Below are 22,518 nucleotides of genomic sequence, written 5' to 3' on the forward strand. Positions count from 1 at the left end.
CTGTATATTTATAGCCTCGCAACCTGAGCTTGAGTCAGCTGACGTGGGCTAACCGCAAGTGTTTAATTGCTGTGTAGCATACCCTTGTAACCCTGGTATGTTTTTCTTTTGTTTAAGTCTCATGTTAAAGTTTAAAGAAGGCATAAAAATATAGCTGCGGGATGGGGAAAACCTACATTGGATAATGCATAAAAGAAGAGTTTTTTGCTAGCTAAATAGCTGACAAATGTATACATATATTTCTAAACGAGAACGCGATGGTTTAGGATGGAGAATAACACAAGGTCTTTTTAGTCCATTCTTAAGAAAGAACACTTGTATTAATGTTCTAAACTTTTATTGTTCAAAATCACCATCTTCTTTAGCAGTGTTGCTCAACCATTTTGTGCTGTCGACCCTCTTTGGACTTAAAAAACACACAGACAGACAGTAAAGTGTGACCCCCCACCCAGCACTAGAAAAACTTACAGCCACTTACCTTAAGCTCAGGGCTTTGGGCTTCAGCCGCTGCTCAGGGCTGAAACATGTACATTAGCTTTCTGGGGCCCCAAGCAATTGCTCTGCTTTCTACCCCCCTAAACCCAGCCCTGCTTGTGATCCTCTTAAAGCCATCCAGTCACTCCTTATCAAATAGATAAATCACCTCACCCATTCCAGTTAAGTTGGTTTATCTTAAATAAAAATGAAATTCATTGGCATAAGATAAAAACTTTAAAATCCCGCAAAATAAATCATTATTGAAAATAAAAATATTTTCAGATACAATGACAAATTCACCACTAGCTTGTGCTGTACTCTATGGAAAAATCAGCTACAGCATAAATGAACAGATTTTTTTTCCCTCTGTAAATGTAAAGGTTGTAAAGGCATCAGTACACTTCATTTCAGCATGACTTTGTAAGCCTATGTAGTAGTGGTCTTCACATCTTGATACAGACTTCTTTCATTAGATGTGTTAATGAAGAGTCCATCCAGCTTCATGAGAGTCAATCCCAGCAATATGATGCATTTCCCCCTGTTAAACAAGCCAGGTTGATTGACACAGGAATTTCACAGGAGGGTCACTCTCATTGTTTTATATTAGCTTGTTTCATAGGTATGTCACTGTTTAAACACACACTTTTTTTTTTAATAAAAGGTTTTTCCCTGTTGCCACCAGATATGTTATCTATGAGAGGGTAGCCAACTGTTGGTTCCAATGTAGTCACAACAGATTTGTTGATTTGGTTTCAGTGCTTTTGGAAGGATTCAATTTTTATTGATAAATATCGGTAAATATTGATTTTGCCATACACGCACCCCGATGAAAAAGTATTTCCATTGATAATTAAAATTTACAGATAGAATAAGAAAATGCTGCTTGAGAGTTTATTAATTTGATTTAAGCATATTTTACCTTGTATATTTTGACATGTGATGTCGACAATTTGTATTGTAACAGTTATAAACCCTCCCTTAATTTTCCACAGCTTTGGTATCGATTTACATTTTCAATCTTAAAAAAACCTTAAAAATTAACGGGTATTAGCCATTGAAATTATATATAAAAAAATCTAATTTTGCCAAGTCTACGTATCTAAAACATACTGTAATATATTAAACTTTGCAAAATTTACATGCTATGTACAATTCAAGTTGGACCAAAAGGGCACTATTCATCAACATTTTCTTATTATCATGCAGATTTTAATAGTCCATTTCTACAGAAAATGTCCTCTGAATCATTCAGCACTGGATCCAAAATTCACACTGAAGAACTTTGAGCTAGATTCTCCAGAGGTGCAAATCAATCTGCATAGTACCACTGAAGTCTGTGGGGCCACACTAATTTGCACCAGCTGAGAATCTTGCTAAGAATCTACATATTTATCATGTGCAATTTTTGAATTAAGGGTATTTTTTTTTGTTTGGTTTTGGTATATTCAGGAGCCACCGAATTACTGCTCCTAGCCCGCAGGACGGACTTGAGGCGCATTTCCTTGGATACCCCGGATTTTACAGACATTGTCTTGCAGCTAGAGGACATCCGTCATGCCATTGCTATTGACTATGATCCTGTGGAAGGATACATCTATTGGACTGATGATGAGGTGAGGGCCATTCGCCGCTCTTTCATAGATGGATCAGGTAGTCAGTTCGTTGTCACGGCACAGATTGCGCATCCCGATGGCATTGCTGTGGACTGGGTTGCCCGAAACCTTTATTGGACTGACACCGGCACTGACCGCATAGAAGTGACAAGACTTAACGGGACTATGAGAAAGATCTTGATATCAGAAGACTTGGAAGAACCAAGAGCAATCGTATTGGATCCCATGATTGGGTAAGGAAGTGTTTAAAATGTTTTAGAAAGTTGTATCATTCAGAAATGTAATGTGTACCCTTTAACAATGGCAGAGATTCATTGTAGCTCTCTGATGCCAAATACACTATGGTCTCTTTAAAAGGCAAACAAAAAATACAAACCCTAGTGATCTTTCTAGTGGAGTTCAAGCCTGTCTGTATTCAGGAGTATAAATAATACCAATTTTTTTATCATATTAAACTCACTTTCACTCATCTGGCTTTTAACTGTAACATGATCTGGGCTATGCAGATATATGTACACTGATTTGAAAATTTAAGAACAAGTGATCTTTAATACCATTTGATTTGTGGGAGGTCTTACGTTTCCAAAGTTAAAATTTTTTAGTTTTTTTTCAACCTCTTCCTCCTATTCTTTTCCTGTTTCTCATTTTGCAATTTCTCAGAATTACTAAATAATTACTAAACATCTGAACCGTTAGTGTCAGTTCATCTCTAGCTGAAAAAGATTTTTAAAAAAGTCAACCCTGTCCCTGCATATATAAAACAAACAAAAATTTAGTAAAATAGGAACTGATGCCTGTATGTACACTGGTGCAGATAGTGGAACATGAATATTACATATACTCTCTTTGCTTGAAATTAAAAAACCTGGATTATCTGCAAGTTACCAAATGGGGACAAATGAACTATTTCTACTTTTTGATTAATTGACTGGTCCTCTTTATTTCTTTCTGGTCTTTGCCCATGTTTCCAGATTTGGGTAACTAAGTAGAATTGGCTATTAATTGAAGCTCGTTAAAAATGGCTATACAATTATGAGAATTGCAGCGGATTGTTATGGGAATTCTGTTTAAACTGATTAGTGCATTTACACATATAAGCACCATTGAGGACATATTGCACAAGTTGAATTTTACCACCTCAGTGATAGAAATCATGTTCTAGAAATGCATTGGTCTGTGTTGTATGTCTTCTGATCACACAGGTGTGGGGGTATTAGAGATGAGCTGCATTAATGTTGAAAGCATTAGTTTTAAAGTATTTTTAAACTTTTCTTCTGCTCTCCATTGCAGATACATGTATTGGACTGACTGGGGAGAAATTCCAAAGATTGAGAGGGCTGCATTAGATGGGTCAGACAGAGTTGTGCTGGTGAATACTTCGCTTGGCTGGCCAAATGGACTGGCCCTGGATTATGCAGAAAGCAAAATATATTGGGGAGATGCGAAAACAGACAAAATTGAGGTTTGTTAATGGCATTTTTAATTAATTCTACACAGTTAAGACAATAGAGCAACTTCCATTTGTCTAGCTATAGACACTGATATATTTGCCATGAAGGTCTTCAGGAGGCAGCATAGGTGTGGAGGATTTACTCTGAATGAGGAACTCTTTAATTCTAATCCCAGTGACTTCCTCTGTGGCCTTGGGCAAGTCACTTCACTACTCTTCTTCAGTTTCTCTATCTATAAATTGGGACTAATAACCAGGTAATAGATCTGGGGAGTGGGGATGGGTTGCTATTGGGAGGATTTGTTTAAAAAGGACATCTTTAGACATATGTTAAAAAAAAAAACAGATTTCCTTACTTACATTGGTAATAACACATTAGGAAAAATTATGTAAACATATGTGCGTTTTACTATTTGTGCTTTTTTTCCAATTCAGACAGTTTTAAAATAAATTAGTCATTTTCACATATTTCTAGTCAATTTCATTTCCGAGTTCTTATCTGCGTAGCACAATGTTGTAAGGGTTTCAAACATTGCAGGGGGAATAGGTTTCTCTCCTTCCCCCTTTCATTTCTTTTAAAAAAGAAACGGTGAAGGGCAAAATGAGGAAAGGGGAGGACAAGAAACATTTCTATTCGCTGTAGGCCAATTTTCATAAATTTCAATTTTGGGCTAAATTTGCTCTCTTTGTGTTTAATGTACAAGCCTTTGAGACTGTAAACAACTGAATATCAAATACCATTTTCACCAAAATGTTACATATGCTAAGGAGATTACTAGATCTCTGCTGTTTAAAAAAAGTAAACAAAAAAACCCCCCACTATTTGTGTAGCCTTAGTATAAGATGATCCTTTAACCTTGGAGAGAAAAAAGGAGCTCAGAATTAAATTTTAATTTAATTTGAGATGTTGTGTAGCCTGTTTTCGGTATTTATTGATTTTTCTTCAAAAAAAAATTCTTGGATTTTGAAAAAGTCAGTATTCGGGCTTTACCCAGTTTTCACCAATTTTAGCTGTTCAGGACCCAGGAATTTTTTGTGGCGGAAGTGGACGGGGTCAGGCACAAAAGGGGAGCAGAAGGCTGCACCCTGTCCACTTCCCAGAGAGAGCCCCCTGTTGGCCCTTTCAGTGCAGCCCTATCTGGTTCCTGGGATCACACTAAATGGCCAGGGGCAGGGTTGGGGGCTCTGTCCTGCAGGGGAAGTGGATGGCACTTTGTGCATGTGGTCTCGACTACCGGGACCCTGCTCCCTGCCCATCTCTCTCCCCCACTGTGTACCAGCCAGCAAGTAGACTCTGTGAGTACTGAGCTCCCTGCTGGACAAAGCCCTATCCTGACCCATACCCTTCAGTGTGACCCCAGGAAGTGGATGGCGCTATTCTGAAAGGCTGCGTTCAGGAGAGGGCTATGCCCTGCGGGAGTTGGGGGGGTCAGTACTCCCAAGTTGTAGCCTACTGTTGTCTTGGCCATGCTGAAGTGCCGGAGTCCTGTCTGCTTCCTCTGCGCAGTTGGGGAGCGAGACAGGCAGGGAGCCCGGGTCCTAGGAGACGAGGCTACATCACAAGTATCCCCAACCCCTGTGAGTAGTAAGCATACCTCCTGCTCTGTAGGGTGACCACCCACCCTGAATTGGGCTGGACAGTCATGAAATGCAGAGCCAAGTCCTGGTTCCGGGCTCAATGTCTCTGGGACAGCATTTGTCCTGGATTCCCTGCGTCACTGGTCTGCGCCTGTCTGAGGCTCAGGGTGATGCCTGCGTCTTCCTGGTGCAGGGTGGAGGGGCAGGGGTGGACCTTAGTCTCCCCCCTCACCATGAGGTCCTGCCCCCCCGCTCCTCCTCCTCTCCCTCCTGAGGCCTCTGCCAGGCCAGAAGCCAGAGCTGGGCATGTAAGAACCACCCAGGGAGCCTGGGCTGCTGTGGGGAGCCCTGGAGTCCCAGACCCTCCACCTGCCCTTGGGCGGTGCACCCCAGAGGCTGGGCACACTGGCCAGAGGCTGCTTCAGGACAGATGGAGGGTCTGAGGTTCCCCATAGCAGTCTGGACTCCCTAGGTGGCTCTTAACACAGTCCTGCTCCAGCTTCCAGCCTAGCCCATGGGGTGGGGCCTCGGGGGAAGAGGAGGAGCAGGAGGTAGGGACTTGAGGAAAGAGAAGGGGCAGGAGGTGGGGACTTGGGAGGATGAGGAGGGGCAGGACCACACAGAGGGCAGGGCACCTGCATGTGTCCTGCTTTTGCTTTCTGAAAAGGTGGTCACCCTACTGCCCTGCCTTGCACACTACCCTTCCTTTTTAATTTTTAATTATCTTTCACTCATTTTTAAAATTAGAATAAATACTAATAAATTCCTGTGAAGTTCTTTTAAAAAATAAAAACTGAAAATGAAGGGCCTTATGCATGGTCTAATTGTAGAACTTGGAACTGGTGTCAGGAAAACTCAGCCTGCTCCTGCTTGATAAGTGGCTTTGTGTATGGACAAAGAGACATTTCAGTGTGATTATGCATTATTGTATACAAGTAGATTTTCCATACAAAATCATTAAATAGTGCTTGCTTTTTTGTTTTTCAATGTGTGGCATTACTCAAATAGTAGTCTTATTGCATCACTAAAGAAGTCAGTGTCTCCTGCAAGCCAGATTTTTGGTATGTTTGTGCCACATATGTGCTCTAGTATTTATTTTTACGCACTGATTCATGCTATGCTTTTCTGGAGCCCCCAGATGATGATAAAACATCAGCAGGGGTTAATGGAGAATGGTAGGGGGTGCAGCAGGGAGCTTTTGTTCCAATTTTATCTGGCAGCCTGCAGCAGGCAGAAGCAGGCTGTGTGGCTTAAAAGCTTCCTCATTTATCTCGGTCAGGTTTCACTGCTGATAAACTTCTATTGAAATGGATGGCTGCTATTGTGCTTACCAGTGGGGAAGATTTCTCATTGACTTGCTACAGGTTTAAAGGATTTTCCTGCCGTGCTATGAGGTTAAAAATGTATGATCTGCTCTGTTGAACAGTTTTTTTGTTTTCCTGCTCAAGTGAATACGGTCTTCTGGACATGTATACTACCTGTTTTAAGACATAGGATGGATTTTAAATGGCCAGCAAAACCTGTATTGATATAGTGTGTGTGTGGGTATTCACCCACAAAAGCTTATGCTCCAATACGTCTGTTAGTCTATAAGGTGCCACAGGACTCTTCGCTGCTTTTACGGATCCAGACTAACGCGACTACCCCTCTGATGATTGATACAGCTGGTTTCCTTGCAATTTTTCAGTGTGTTTTTTGCTTCAGTTATCCTTTATCTGTTCTCCTTCCTTTTCTCCATTCTTCTCAAATCCAGTGATGAAACAGACATACACCTCCTGGAGGAGAGGGCGGGGGGGGGGGGGTAGGGGGCTTTGAGCAAAGACTGTGTGCTTCCCATACAGATCCAACCATTATCTAATGATTCTGAGTGCAGTTCTAACTTGAAGTGTTTCTGTATGCCCAACTCTATTTATCATGCCTAGCATTAGTTTCCCTAACCCTGATGATTAATGGGGAACGTCTTTTATATCTTGCTTCTTTTCAGCATAAGTACACACATGCTTTCAGAACACAGCTTCATCGGGCAACAGAAAATGGAAGCTATTAAGATTTTTTTTTGGGTACAAAGGTCTTGAACAGAGAAGACCTTATTGTGTATGACCAGGGAATTAAAAGCTTGGCATCTGGAGAATGCTCCATTCTGCATTCTAATCCTGAAATTGTAGGGCTACATTTTCCTTTGATGACAACACTCTCTATTTTGTCAGTACCCTAATAAGAAAATTTTGTTTTCCAAGCATTCAAAAAAATGTTATTGAGAAATTCTTTTTCATATATCTGTATATTGTGAAATACTGATGTGTAGACAAGCTTGATTGCTTTTGTTCAACCCCCACTTTTTAATAAAGCACTGAAAATTGAGAGGTAGAAACAGTCAACTCCCTGCCAAGTTGAACACACATGGTTTTTGTATAGTTACATTTAGACAGAACCAATAGCTCTTTTAGATATTAGAAGTAAATGCAGATGAAGCATACATCTGAAACCGCTTTGCCTCTTAATTCTGCCCCTGGTATATTGTACAAATGAGAGATGTACAGTAACTCCTTGCTTAACATTGTAGTTATGTTCCTAAAAAATGCTACTTTAAGCGAAACAATGTTAAGCGAATCCAATTTCCCATAAGAATTCATTTAAGTAGCGGGGGTTAGGTTCCAGGGAAATTTTTTTCTCCAGACAGAAACTGTTTTATATCTGGGATTGGCAACCTTTGGCACGTGTCCCATCAGGGAAAGCTGCTGGTGGGCCGGGCCGGTTTGTTTACCTGCAGCTTCCGCAGGGTTGGCCAATCGCAGCTCCCACTGGCTGTGGTTCACCATTCCAGGCCAATGGGGGCTGCAGGAAGCGCCACGGGCTGAGGTATTTTCTTTCTGAACTCTTTCTGTTATTCCTATATCTTTTTTGAGGTAGGTTGACCAGAACAGAATACAGTATTCCTGGTGAAGGTTTATATTTAGTTATATAATGAATGGCTTTATAGTATTTTTTTCCACATTCTTTAAACATCCTAACACTTTATTTGCTTTTCTGAGCACGGCTGCACATTGAGCTGAGATGGATGTTGGATTTAGGATTAAATCCAGAGTAACTTCTCCTCTTCTGTGTTCTCGAAGTAGCTGTTCCATGGACTCTAAACCATATGACCAGTTTATATGTGGGTGGTTGAAATCACCCATTTTTATTGCCTCATTAACTTTAAATTCTCTCTCAGATCACCCTCAACACTACAAACCTAATATCTTTCATTCTCTGAAGTGTGGTAATACAACCCTAGTAGATATATTCCTATTCTTATGATTTGGGATTTATATCCAAACTTTATGGTCCCCTCCACTCTGATGTGTTGTTTTCATGGAATCTTTAAGTTGTTGTGCTCCCCCTCCATATCTACAATCTAATCTATCCTTGTGTAGTTTGTGCCCACTTAGTATATTACCCCTTTGAGGTCATTCCACCATGTTTTAGAATTGTTAAATGCTTGAAGTTTTTATTCCATTATCAGGAATACTTATTTGCCCATTTAAAACTTTTTATTTGTATATAGATGTTACCCCTCTCTCTCTGTGACATTTTTTAGGTTGTCTCTGTGCTCTCAACCCTGTTTGTCCTTCATTTCAACTGTAATTTCTGTCTGATCCTTTACTACCAAATGTAGTTTCTTTTGTATTACTGAGATTTCCTAGAGGATGTCATTGTTGATTGTCAGGAAGTTTGTAAACAGAAGCTGTTTTTCCCCTATTTACTTGGGTATCTTTGGCCTGAGTCAATCCCAATGATAACACAATCCATTGTTTCTGAAATCAATTTGTCACCATGAAAGTAATTAGGGTGTTAAAAATGCTAGATTTGAGACACTGCTTAATTGATACTTTGGGAGAAGCTGTCTGATGGGAAATGAGTGAGTTTATGCAATAACAGAAGTGGAATAGAATCATAGAATATCAGGGTTGGAAGGGACCTCAGGAGGTCATCTAGTCCGACCCCCTGCTCAAAGCAGGACCGATCCTCAATTAAATCATCCCAGCCAGGGCTTTGTCAAGCCTGAACTTAAAAACTTCTAAGGAAGGAGATTCCACCACCTCCCTAGGTAACGCATTCCAGTGTTTCACCACCCTCCTAGTGAAAAAGTTTTTCCTAATATCCAACCTAAATCTCCCCCACTGCAACTTGAGACCATTACTCCTTGTTCTGTCATCTGCTACCACTGAGAACAGTCTAGATCCATCCTCTTTGGAACCCCCTTTCAGGTAGTTGAAAGAAGCTATCAAACCCCCCTCATTCTTCTCTTCCGTAGACTAAACATCCCCATCTCCTCATAACTCATGTGTTCCAGTCCCCTAATCATTTTTGTTGCCCTCCGCTGGACTCTTTCCAATTTTTCCACATCCTTCTTGTAGTGTGAGGCCCAAAACTGGACACAGTACTCCAGATGAGGCCTCACCAATGTCAAATAGAGGGGAACGATCACGTCCCTCGATCTGCTGGCAATGCCCCTACTTATACATCCCAAAATGCCATTGGCCTTCTTGGCAACAAGGACACACTGTTGACTCATATCCAGCTTCTCGTCCACTGTAACTCCTAGGTCCTTTTCTGCAGAGCTGCTGCTGAGCCATTCGGTCCCTAGTCTGTAGCGGTGCATGGGATTCTTCCATCCTAAGTGCAGGACTCTGCACTTATCCTTGTTGAACCTCTTGAGATTTCTTTTGGCCAATCCTCCGATTTGTCTAGGTCCCTCTGTATCCTATCCCTACCCTCCAGCGTATCTACCTCTCCTCCCAGTTTGTCATCTGCAAATTTACTGAGGGTGCAATCCACACCATCCTCCAGATCATTTATGAAGATATTGAACAAAACCGACCCTTGGGGCACTCCACTTGATACCGGCTGCCAATTAGACATGGAGCCATTGATCACTACCCGTTGAGCCCGACAATCTAGCCAGCTTTCTATCCACCTTATAGTGCATTCATCCAGCCCATACTTCTTTAACTTGCTGGCAAGAATACTGTGGGAGACCGTGTCAAAAGCTTTGCTAAAGTCAAGGAACAACACGTCCACTGCTTTCCCTTCATCCACAGAACCAGTTATCTCGTCATAGAAGGCAATTAGATTAGTCAGGCATGACTTGTCCTTGGTGAATCCATGCTGACTGTTCCTGATCACTTTCCTCTCCTCTAAGTGCTATGTTTATGATGTCTGCAGTAATAGAAAAGGAAATACAGAAAAGATATAATTTTAGTAAGTTTTTGGGCAATATCCTTGTTATACACTTACGGTGTTTTATCTGAGAGGAAAAGTGGGTTCTGTAACACCTAACATGGAAAGAACAATTAGATCTTGAGTAGAATTACTACAAATTTGCCTTCTTTACCATCACATCATAAGTATTATCCATACTAAGTAATGATATTAGTTTTGCATACTATTGTGTATATACATGTACAGATCCCATGCTAGACCAGCTAATAACTACCTCAACAATTAAAATGTCTGAACTAGAGGGTCACACTTTGTTGCTTGTGTAAGATGGGCACATTGCATACACTAGAGGCTCCTTGGATTCCTGCATTCACCCCTGACGAGCTCTCTGTGTGCCACCTTCCTGGACCACTGTATTTCCTGAAACCCCCATGCTCCCTCTGGCAGGGGCTGTGTGTGCTCTCCGTGTCACTTTCTCCCCCATACCAGGGTTCCCCATTCTCGCTTCCATGCTAGGGGCTCTTTGTGTGCCCCCATTTTCCCCCTTACCTTCACCATTCTTATTTATGTTCTTTCTGTGTGGGAGATAAGTAATTCAGGGTGTCGACATTTTAAACCGTGTTGGGAGGAAGGGCAGAGCTGAGATGGGTGTGTTATGCTGGAAGGTGGTAATGGCTGCCATCTGCTGGTTCTTTGATCTATAGACAGTTACAGAGGTGGTTGGAGTTGCTAAGTTTGCTAACCAGATGCCAGGGGCTTTGTGTGTCCTCCGTTTTCCTTTTCCTGTCTCCTGAATTTCACCCAAATCAATATGGTTGTGCCCATGGATGCCTAGAACATTCCCTGGCATTTTGGAGTTGATCAGATGTGGCATTCAAAAGTTATTGTGTTCTGAAATGCCATCAAGTTGAGTGACAAGGTGGGAGAGGTAATATCTTCAGAAGTTGATCCCTTAAAAGACCTTATCTTACCCACCTGGTGTCTCTAATATCCTGGGACCAGCATGGCTACAACTACCCTATATCAAGATGAGCGTAAGGCCTTGGAAACTTGGCCAAATCTGAATTTAAGAATGGCCGTACTAGGTCAGACCAATGATCCATCACGCTCAGTATGCTGCCTATGACAGTGCCAGATTTTCCAGGGGAGTGTGTAGCATATTGATTATTTAGAATGTGGGTTTTTGGTTTTTGTTTTGTTTTTGGGGCGGGAGGGCATTTTTGAGGAGGGACAACTTGGTGTGAAATGTTCTTGGGGTGTCTTATATTCTTTTGAATTATTTTTAAAGCTGTAGTTGTTACAGTGACAAGGTGCCTATTAAATGCTTTTTTTTTAATTTCATGAGGTGACCACCGTACACAGCATTAAAACCATTGTCCTTTCTTCAGAAATAATTAATACAAAAATCTCCCAAAATCAGGTAAGCTGAACCGAACACCAAGAGTGTTTTCAGTCCTGTTCTGAAATGATGCTAAGGTAATCTTCAGAATGACAATAGAAATAATACTGAAAATGCTGAAAGGTCACTTCACTGGGGTCCCTCCATATAACTCTGCCAATACACCATAGTAATGATTTGCCAAACCTTCCTGTTCTAATTGGAACTGACTGGAATTTACTGATGAAATGGCCAAGGTGTTTTGACTAGATTGAGACCACCAGTCAAATGTCAGCTAGTGCTGCCAGAAGTGGAATGTCACTGCATCAGCCCACTTATATCACTTCGTTGTTGTTGGTATTCAGAAGTGAATTACATCTATAATATTTGGCAAAAATTGAGACACCGAACAAATTGCTCTGATGCAAAATTCCACTCTGAAGTTTTTTGGTTTCAGATGGAAACAATGCTATGAGATATTAAGTTGTATGTATTATTCACATCGTGTTTGGTCATCAGCATCTTAAGATATGGCCACTATTTTTTGTTTTAATTAATTTTATTTTCAACATGCTATATTTTTTTGAAGTTTTGTATTGATATTGTTTTCTTTGACGGATTTGCAAGACTCTTGCCCAGAGGAAAGACCATTTGCATTTCTTGTGTGTGATTTCCTCCTCCCCCCCCTTTCATAGAACTACTCACTCTTTCAGTAAAGGTAACTTTTGTGGTTAGGCACATCTGTTTCCTGTTGTAGCCTGTATTCTCACTGTGGTTTGAAGTATTTAGAATAGCCTCAGAATGTGAAACCCACACCACACTGTGGTTAAAGCAGCACAAACCACTGAAGACACTAGCTCAGATTATAAGACAGGTTTCTTAACCAGGGATTCAGAGTGCCTGGTTATCAGTTTGGCTGAATAATCCAGTTTGGGATCCCACAGAGGAGTACACATGCAAGGAAGATCAGCTTGTGACCTGATTGTTCTCTCAATTTCACAGTCTGAAGAGTGTATGTTGAAATTCTCTAGAATGAGTTGATTTATGACTGTTTTTTTCTCTCTTCTGTGTAGAATGTATGTATCGCCCCCGCGTCCCTTCTTGCTTTTCCCCCTGCGTCACTCTGGTTCTTTTTTGTTTTGTGATTTACACATTGGGATCCTTTTAAAACCTTTGAAATCCGGAATTTAGTAGGAACTAAATGTTGCTGTCTGTTTGGTCATGATGGAATTACTGCTGCTCTAACTCCAGCTCTTTGTAGACAGATGTGCCCGTTAAGAAACTTCTTCACCACAGTTGGCACTAATTGACAACACTTCTTGCCAGTCTCTGCCGAGTGGTTATGGTTTGAATGGGCATGGAACCTGATTTATGCTCCCACCCTTCCAGGTGAGGATTGGGGCATATGTGGGCAAGGTTGCATGGCCATAGCGCTCTGCCTGGACTGCCAGTCCAGCACCTTTCACCAGTGTTAAGTTCACTTAAATAACCAAGTTTTCTTGTTGCCCACCTAGGACTTGGGAGACCTGGGTTCTATTCCCTGCTCTGCTACAGACTTCCTGAGTGATCTTGGGCAAGTTACTTAGGCCTGATCTACACTACAAAGTTAGGTCTGTGTTTGCGTGTCTGTGTTCAAATCTGTCGCCAGCTGACATAAGCATCCATTTACAGCAGTATAGTAAAACCATCTCCCTGAATGGCGTAGAGCCATGGTTGACCTAATGAGGGCAACATCGTGTGAGTGTAGACACTACATGACCTGACTCGACCCTAAAAGTCTTCCAGCAGCTGTCTCACAATGCCCCATTCCCTGTGACAGTGACCATTCGGGCCACAATTTTAAACTCCATTGTCCTGGGGTCACGGAGCCCGGAAGCCACATCCACCCCATATGCTTCCCACATGTTTGTGGAGTGCCTCATCCTGATTACACACCTAGGAGCTCACCCTTGTGTGCAGCTGCCCAACAGATCATGTACGACTAGGTATGCTTCTGCCTGGAATACACAAGTATTGGATCTCCTTGGCCTGTGGGGAGAAGAGGCTGTGGGGCAAAGGGGTACGACAGAGAGCAGCAGCAGTGCCATGTGAAAGCGAAGGAACTTTGTTGGGGATACCAGGCCTAGGAGCATAACAGCAGATCAAGTACTGAGCCGTGGACCTGCATGCCATATTTGGCAGAGACCCCACCAGCACTCCACAAACCACTATGGGTGCCTTTGAGGAGCCCAAAACAGAAGCCCCTTTCGTGAACTGTGAGGGGGGATTCCGACCATGCCGCAAGCCAGGACCTATTTGAGGCTCCTCCACAGCCTAGCCAGTCTGAGCTGGTAGTTGAATCTTTCCTTGGTGCTGTCAAGGTGGCCAGTGCCCAGCTTCATGAGCCAAGGGAGCAAGGGGTAGGGTGAGTCCTCCAGGATCAGCGTGGGCATTTCAGCATCACTGATGGTCATCTGCTGGTTGGGAAAGAATGTTTCTGCTTGCAGCTTTCTGAGCTTTCTAAGTCCTGTGTTCTTCAAAATGTGAGATCAATGAAGCATTCTCTGTGATCCATCATTGCTTGCATAACGATAGAAAAGTAGCCTTTTTGTTGAAGTACTCAGTAGCAAGGTGGGCTAGTGCCAAAATAGGGATGAGCATGCTGTTTGTCTCCCCACCACAGTTTGGGAACTCATTGCTGCAGATCCATCCACTAGGTCCTGCGTGGTGCTGAGAATCTCAGTTCTGTGCATCAGGCGATGATTAATAGTCCTACATGCTTGCTAAATGGAAGGATAAACAAAAATAGGTCTGCAGCTAGGGTTGATTTCAAAACGGCAAACGTTATAAAATTAAGGGAATTAGTTAGGGAAGTGGACTGTACTGAAGAACTTCAGTATCTGAATGTAGAGGAGGCTTGGAATTATTGGAAGTCAAAGATGCAGAAACTATCGGAGGCCTGCATCCTGAGCAAAGGGAAAAAATTCGTGAGGAAAGATTACAGACTAAACTGGATGAGCAAGCATTCAAACAGGTTATTAAGAGAAAGCAGAAAACCTACAGAAATGGAAGAAGGGATGGATCAGCAAGGAAAGCTACCTGTTGGAACTCAGAAAATATAGGGGGAAAAGTGAGAAAACTGCCAAAAGCCAAGCAAAGTTGGACCTTCCAATGGAAATTAAAACAATAGTAAAAAGTTCTTAAGCCATATAAATAAAAAGAGAACAAGGAAAGAGGTGGGACTGCTAAACACAGAGGAGGGAGTGGAGATTAAAGATAATCTACGTATGGGCCAATACTTAAATACTTTGCCTCACTTTTTAATAAGGATAATGAGGAGTTCGGGGGGCAGTGGCCTGCTGGTTAATGGGAACAAGGATGTGGAAGTAGAAATGATCATATCTGAGGCGGAAGCCAAACTCAAGTAGTTTAATGGGACAGAGTCTGGGGGCTCAGATAATCTCCATCCAAGAGTATCAAAGGAACTGACACATTAAATTGCAAGCCCAATAGCAAGGATTTTCAGTGACTCTGTAAACTTAGGGGTCATACTTGCAATTCTCCAGTCATAGGGTATGTTACCTATATTTTTATGAAAGGTGGGAAAAAGTGATCTGGGAAACGACAGGCCTCTTAGTTTGACCTCAGATGTATGCAAGAACTGAGAACAAATTTTGAAAGAGTAGTTAAAGACATAGAGGTAAACAGTAATTGGGATAAAATACAACATGGTTTTACAAAACGTAGATCATGCCACAGTAACCTGATCTCTTTCTTTGAGAAGATAACCAATTTTCAAGACAAAAGACATGCTGTAGATCTCATCTATGGATTTCACACATTGTAAATTATTAGTTAAATTGGAGAAGATGGGGATTAATATGAGAATTGAAAGGTGGGTAAGGAACTGGTTAAAGAGAAGACAACAACGGATCATACTGAAAGGTGAATTGCTAGGATGGAGGGAGGTTACTAGTAGAGTTCCTCAAGGATCAGTCTTGGGATCAGTGTTTAACATTTTCATGAATGATCTTGGCAGAAAAAGTAGGAGTTTGGTAATAAAATTTATGGATGGCACAAAGATGGGAAGCAGTGCCAATATGGAAGAGGACTGGAATATCATACAAGAAGATTTGGACAACCTTGAAAACTGGAGTAAGAGAAGTGGGATGAAATTTAATAGTACAAAGTGAAAGGTCATGCAACAAGAATTTTTGCTATAAACTGGGGTCTGGTCAGTTGAATGCAACAGAGGAGGAGAAAGACCTGGGTTTGAATAGTTCTTAATAAACTTTAATAGTTTTAGTAATTTTAATAGTTTTTTAGTATCTTTTAGCTTTAGATTAAGCTACGGGGGAACCCCTCATACTCTGTCTGGGTATCAGACTATTCCCAGAACTCTGGGCTTCAAACTCTGCGCTTGCTGTCCACAGTCCTTCTCAGTCACTGATGACTACCAGTGCTGTCTCTGCTGCTTGGGAGAAGTTCATATCATGGCTTGGTGCAGTGTTTGCCAGTCCTTCCCCAGCTGTACCCAAGAAGGGTGGGCGTTTAATCTCCGCAAGTATCTCATGGAGAAGGCAATGAGACCCTGATTGGAAACCCCTCCTCAACCCCATACGTTGGCCTGAGTCATCAAGTAGCCTGCCTTCTGCTGCAAAGTCCAACCCTGGTGCCAGGGAATCCAGCTCCACACACCCCATGGCAGGGCCTGCTTGGGAAGTTAGGAAGCACTCCTCATAAGCATGGGAATAAGTCTGTCTTTAAGTCCACTTCAAAGAAACCGGATGTGCCTGCAAGCAAATCCACCAGTTCAGCACATGAGGACTTAGGATGTCTTAAGTCCCACAGGCAAGACAAGAAGCCAGAAACATTGGGCTCCAATGGTACCGCTGTCCCTTTCACATCAATATTTATCCCACCCACAGACTATATCTCAGATTTATGAGCTCCAGCCATTTCCAATACAGAGTCCTACCCTTTGGGATAGCTACCGCCCCTAGAGTCTTTACCAAGATATTTTCAGTGGTAGCAGCTCATGTCAGACATTGTTTTCCCATACTTTAATGACTGGCTCTTCATCACCAAATCATGCCAAGAAGTCTATATGTCAGCCTCTATAATGCTCTGCCTCCTTTCCTCACTGGGAGTCAGAGTAAACATTGAAAAATCTGTTCTTACCCCCTGCAATCTTTGGATTTCTTTGAGGCAACCCTGAACTCTGTCACTGCAAGGGTGTACTTGAGCACAGACAAGTTCCAGACCATGAATGATGATGTAGCTCACATCTTGAGCAACCCTCAGGTCACAGTCAAAACCTGTCTGTCCCTACTTGGCCACATGGCCTTGTGCACATATGATATTCCATTTGCAAGTCTCCACCTTTGTTGCCTTCAAACATGGCTACAGTTGGTTTATTCCCCAAGCGATCATTCCACAAACCTCTCACTGACCATTCCCACCAAGGACAAATCCTCATATGTATGTGTGGGGGTCCCCTTTCTTTCTTCTTCACTGAACAAGGCCATAATTACAGATCCGTCCCTACTAGGTTGGGGAGCCCATGTGGGCAACCACCCGGTGCAAGGAACATGGACAACTCGAGAGTCCAGAATGCACATCAGTGCCCTGGAATTAAGGGTGAGAAAGCAGGCACGTGAATCTTTTCTTCCATTCATCCACTCTCACCATATCCTGATAATGTCAGACCAACACCATGACGGTTTTCTACATCAACAAGCAAGACAGAGCAAGATCTGCCTCTCTGTGTGCAGAAGCAGTCAATCTCTGGAACCGGTGCATCAGCAGTCAGATCACCCTATTTACAGCCTAGCTTCTAGGGACGCAGAATGTACTCTGGCTCCCTCAGCAGGCACTTTGCTATCGACTGCAAGTGGGGAAAATCACGACACAGTGCTGCATGGCATTTTCACGTGATGTTTGCTTCCCAGGCCAACAACATGCGCACCACCTATTGCTCCAGAGGAGCCCTAGGTTACTGCTCCCAGGGTGATGCTCTCCTTCTTTCCTGATCAGAGCTGTTCAACTATGCCTTGCCTCCAGTGCTGCTCCTGCAATGAGTGCTATGCAAGATCTGGCGGTACAGGGCAACAGTCATCCTGATCACCCCTTTTTGGCCTAGGCAGTTCTGGTTCCCCAACCTCCTGTGCATGTTGTCTCGTCTGCCAATTTCACTGCCAGTGTTTCCCGAGCTCCTGACCCAATACAGCAGCAGGATCTAACACCCTAAACCACGACCACTCCACCTCAGGACCACAGTTGCCAACTTTTCATGCAGTAAATAAACACCCTGACTTTCACAATAAGCCAAAAATCAAGCTAATCCCATTTCAAAACCAGGCCAAAACAAGCCAATCCCTAAGAACCCCAACACTCTGTGAGTAGATCCCCCCCAGCGTGAAATCTGGGACTGTGGTGAGCCCGCTGTGCACCCCGACTCTCTTCTCACCTTTCCCCTGCTTGCCAGGAGCCGATTTAAAAAAAAAAAAAAAGAAGGAAGGAAGCAGCAACAACCAACACACTACAAGCCCAACAAGCTACAAGCCAAAAACTAGCCAACAAGCAACTCTCAAGCCAATAACAAGCCCAATTTCTGCGTTTTTTTTCTCCACGGGTTTGGCATGTCTGCTCAGGATGTGGTCTTTGGATGGGCACCATTCCTAGACTGTACATGCTTTTCAGCCCTGTGAGAGATCCTCTCTGATAGCAGAAAGGACTTGACTAGGAAATGTGACCTAGCTAAACGGAAACATTTCTCGTCCTGGACACAACCAAGAGGTGTTCTACCAGAAGTTACAGATATTCCACTCATCCTACACTATATCCTAACTTTGAAGACATCGGGTCTCTCCCTCAGTACCGTGAGAGTCTACTTGGCAGCAGTCAGTGCATTCCATCAACCTACTGAGGGCTACTCTATTTTCACACAACCACAAACCAGTCGGTTCCGACTTCTGGAAAGGCCTGATAAGAACTTTCCCACCTCCTCAAAAGATTGTGCCCCAAGTGGACTCGAAACTTGTTCTTTTGGTACTGACAAGTGCTCCCTTTGAGCCCTTAGCTACTTGCTCCATCTCCCTCCTCTTCATGAAGGTCACCTTTTTTGTAATCCCATCGGTGAGGAGAGTCGGCGAAGGCAGACCCTCCATACACCATGTTTCATAAAGATAAAGTTTCTTTAAACTTACATCCCAAATTTATCCCTAAAGTGGTTATGGAATTTCACCTTAACCAATCCATTCACTTACCTGTATTCTTCCCAAAACCACGTACATTTCTAGAATAACAGACTCCACTCGGTCAATGTATGACCAGCCTTGGCCTTTTATCAACAGAGAACAAAACCAATCAGGAAGTCCCCGAGATTGTTTGTCACTGTAGTGGAGAGAGTCAGAGGGCATGCCATCTCCACCTAGAGAATTTCCAAATGGGTCTCTGGCTGCATTCTACTCTATCAGCTCTCAAGCCTCCCTCCCCCTACAGGATCTAGTGTATCTAGTTCATACACTAGAGCTCAAGCAACAACCGTAGTGTCTCTTCAGGACGTACCCCTCCTAGATACCTGTAAACTGGCCACGTGGAGCGCTGTCCACACAATTACCAGGCATTATGCCCTGGTACAGGACTCAGCTGCTGATGCCTCCTTTTGGATGGCAGTTTTCCATTCAACCCTACCAGTCTCAGCCTCACACCTTCCCCCTGCTTAGATACTACTTGTCAATCACACACAGTGGAATGCAATCAGGACCATCACTCCAGGAACCAGAGGAGGTTACTTACCTGTACCTGGAGGTTCTTTGAGAAGTGTAGTCCCTCTCTGTATTCCAATACCCACCCTCCCTTATTCACAGTAGAAAAGGACCTGAAGAGGTGGTTGGTCTGTCTCGCCCTTTATTGCCTCCGTCGGAAGCACCAAGCGAGACAGGGCACATGTGCAGACCAATCGACGCTACTTTCAAATTTTCTGACTCCCAGCGCATGGTGCGCATGCGTAACCCACAGTGGAATACAGATATGGGCCCCACATCACAAAGAACCTCCAGTTACAGGTAAGTAATCTCCTTAAACACTCCAAACCAGAAATTCACAAAGGGCTAGGTGATGGTTTCCTTTCTCTTCTCCTCCCTGCCCCCTCCTCACCTTCCTTTCATGACAAGTATGGTTGATTGCTCTGTTTTAGTAGCATAGCTTGCCATTTGAAGCTTATGTGAGCTTCCATTTAGTTCACAGTGCACACTTTTTTAAAGTAATCTTTTACCAGCAGTTCCCAGGACACCGTCTCTAATACCACAATTGTATTCTGTTGTAAGTACAGGGTGAAAGTGTGGTAACTTAGCTAATGCAGTGTGGTGGCTACTTTTGGTAACTAGTGACATTTTAATGATGACTACTGTTTATTTTATTTGGTCACTTCCAGTTACAGGATCTGTTTACGTCTAGGCATGCCCCATAGCTGGCTGTTCTGCTTAGCAAGCACTAATTATTGTGAATTAATTAGTTACAGACAAGTGGCTTATCTTTATGGCTTCGGGAGGAAAAAAGTGAAGTCAGCACAGAGAATTAGAACAACTGTGAAAGTCAGCAAGATGCTGATAAGATAAAATGTGGATGGTGAGTTTCACTTAAAGGGTGGAGATGTTTTCTTTACCAGTGAAGATTTTTGTAAAAGGGGGCTCTGCATGCTGATTAGAGAAACTGGTGGCTTGAAGGTTGGAGAGACCGTTGGCTTGAGCAAAAGGTGTTAGTCACAGTTTGCCTTACAGACATTTTTTAGAGCAGTTTCATGTTTCTTCAGTTAAGCATCTTTGTTCAGGCACCTCATTTGTCAAAAAAGAATGTCGGGGAACCATGCAGCTAGAAAAAATGGGGGAAGTCAGCAGATGTTGAAAGTTTCTGAAGTAGAATAACAGCACAGTTTTCGAAGGGAAGTCTAAAAATTAAACAATCTGTAATGAGAAGAGCAGCATTTGGATTTGGTTATTGGTGTAAAAAGCTTAAGGTGTAGACCTAGGTTGGTAAATGTACCTTAATACAAAATTAGGTTTGGAAAAGTGTGCTTATTGTACTTTCAAAAGAATCTTAATACATGTAGCAATATAAATTTCACAAAGTAAAATGTAATGTCTGCCTTTTTTTTGTGGACACTGTGTGTGTGTGTGTGGGTGTAAATATACAGTGTACAATAATGGGCTAAAACTTTTTGATGTGACCATTTCATGGAGTAATTTTGAATTTATTTCTAAGACAAATTTAAAGCCCATTCCTCCAAGCCAGCAAACATACAAAGCTTCTATTTTCAGAAGGATTTCTGTCCAAGGAGGGAAGGCTCACAGAACTGGGTACTCAATGTGGGATGGGGAAAATTGAGCATTACCAGACAGTTTTGCGACATAATCACTTCTGATCAAAAATATGTGTTTGGAGACTATGGTGGTGGTCCAAAGTGGTGGCTGGAAAAAAATTTTTAATATGGAAGATATTAGAAATTACCTTTAAAAAAAAATAACCAGCCTGCTCTGCATTATGCCGAGAAAGATTTGGGGTTTTTTTGTTCTTCATTTCCCCCTTCACCCTGGCCGCCACTGCCCTGAGGATTGCAAGTGGGAGTGGAAGGGGGGGATGGTGCACTAGAGAGGCAGGCTGCTCATCCCGTAGTGCTAGGAAGTTTTTCTAACCACAAAACAGTGGCCCCCCTGGTTAATGCATTGGTGTTGACTGACACTGAAGGTTGTCTTTGCACAGATCTTTGGGGTGGGTCATGGAGAGAAGAGGAAGCCCTCAGGGCTCTTCCAGGGACGCACAGGACCCATTTAAAACAATACGTGAATGTGATTCAAAAGTTTCTGCTGTCCCCAATCTAGTGTTCCAAAATAAGGCGGTTTTGTCAGAAGATCTTGGGTAACACTGTAGGTTCTAGAAGGGGGAGAAAAGTTGATGCTTTCTGAGCTGTTGCAGGGCTGAGAATGCTATCTGGATACTTCATAAAGTTTTCTGAAAGATGGATGAATTTTACAAGTTATGCAATATTTTAGCATGGAAGTAAAAGTCTTTCCTGAAATGTTCATATGTTGAAAACAAATGGAAAAATATTTAAAGTAAATGCAGTACATTTCAGTAGTGATTTCTCTTTGCACAAAATTCAGTAATCATATCAAATCATGTTGTTGTAACATGATTGTTACGTTGGCATAGAAATACGTCTTTTAAAATATTAGTTTCCTTCCACCTCCATCACTTAGTATTTACTAATAATATTTAGCACTTACCCAGTGCTTTAACATGGTCAAATGCTGTACAAAGGTTAGTTAATCCTCCCAATGCCCCTTTGAGGAAGGTAAGAATTACACAGTTTTAGCAACGGGAAAACTGAGGTAAAGAATTGAAGTGTCCTGACCAAAGTCACCAAGTGATTTACATTATTTTTATTGTTCAGAAGATGTTGATCTTAGTTGTAAAGAACACAAAAATGGTTTGTTATTTAAAATGATGGATACAGTTAGTTCTCCCTAGCCCTCTAGTTTGCAGAATCTGCTGTGTGGAATATTATCATTCGTCCTGAGCTGGACTAAGCTGTCATAGAAGGGATTGCTAACTAGCCTATATGCTGAGCCAGGACTTCCTGACATTCTAAACTTGTATTCATCCTCCAGATCACACTGCCCCTCCCATTTAAAATGAAAAGCAATAAAGATAACATAGAAAGGAGATCGGAGGTATAGGACTGGATGTGTGACTGATGTGCCTAATTTGGGATCACAAAATAAATAGCAACTAATGTGGTGATTTTAAAAATGTCTCCGGAGGCAATCCTGGCAGTTGGA

At 42.4% G+C, this 22,518-nt stretch overlaps 1 protein-coding gene across 3 annotated transcripts in view; it reads left to right on the plus strand.

The window, feature by feature from the left end:
- Nucleotides 1-22,518, plus strand: part of LRP6 (LDL receptor related protein 6) — a 201,198-nt gene that overhangs the window by 121,720 nt on the left and 56,960 nt on the right. For all 3 annotated transcript variants that reach the window (XM_048824492.2, XM_075121110.1, XM_048824499.2), the window contains 2 exons: nt 1,927-2,323; nt 3,381-3,552. In XM_048824492.2, coding sequence (XP_048680449.1) covers nt 1,927-2,323; nt 3,381-3,552 — 569 coding nt within the window. The remainder of the gene's footprint in view (nt 1-1,926; nt 2,324-3,380; nt 3,553-22,518) is intronic.

Source organism: Caretta caretta, chromosome 1, assembly GCF_965140235.1.
Source record: "Caretta caretta isolate rCarCar2 chromosome 1, rCarCar1.hap1, whole genome shotgun sequence".
NCBI classification, from domain to species: domain Eukaryota; kingdom Metazoa; phylum Chordata; order Testudines; family Cheloniidae; genus Caretta; species Caretta caretta.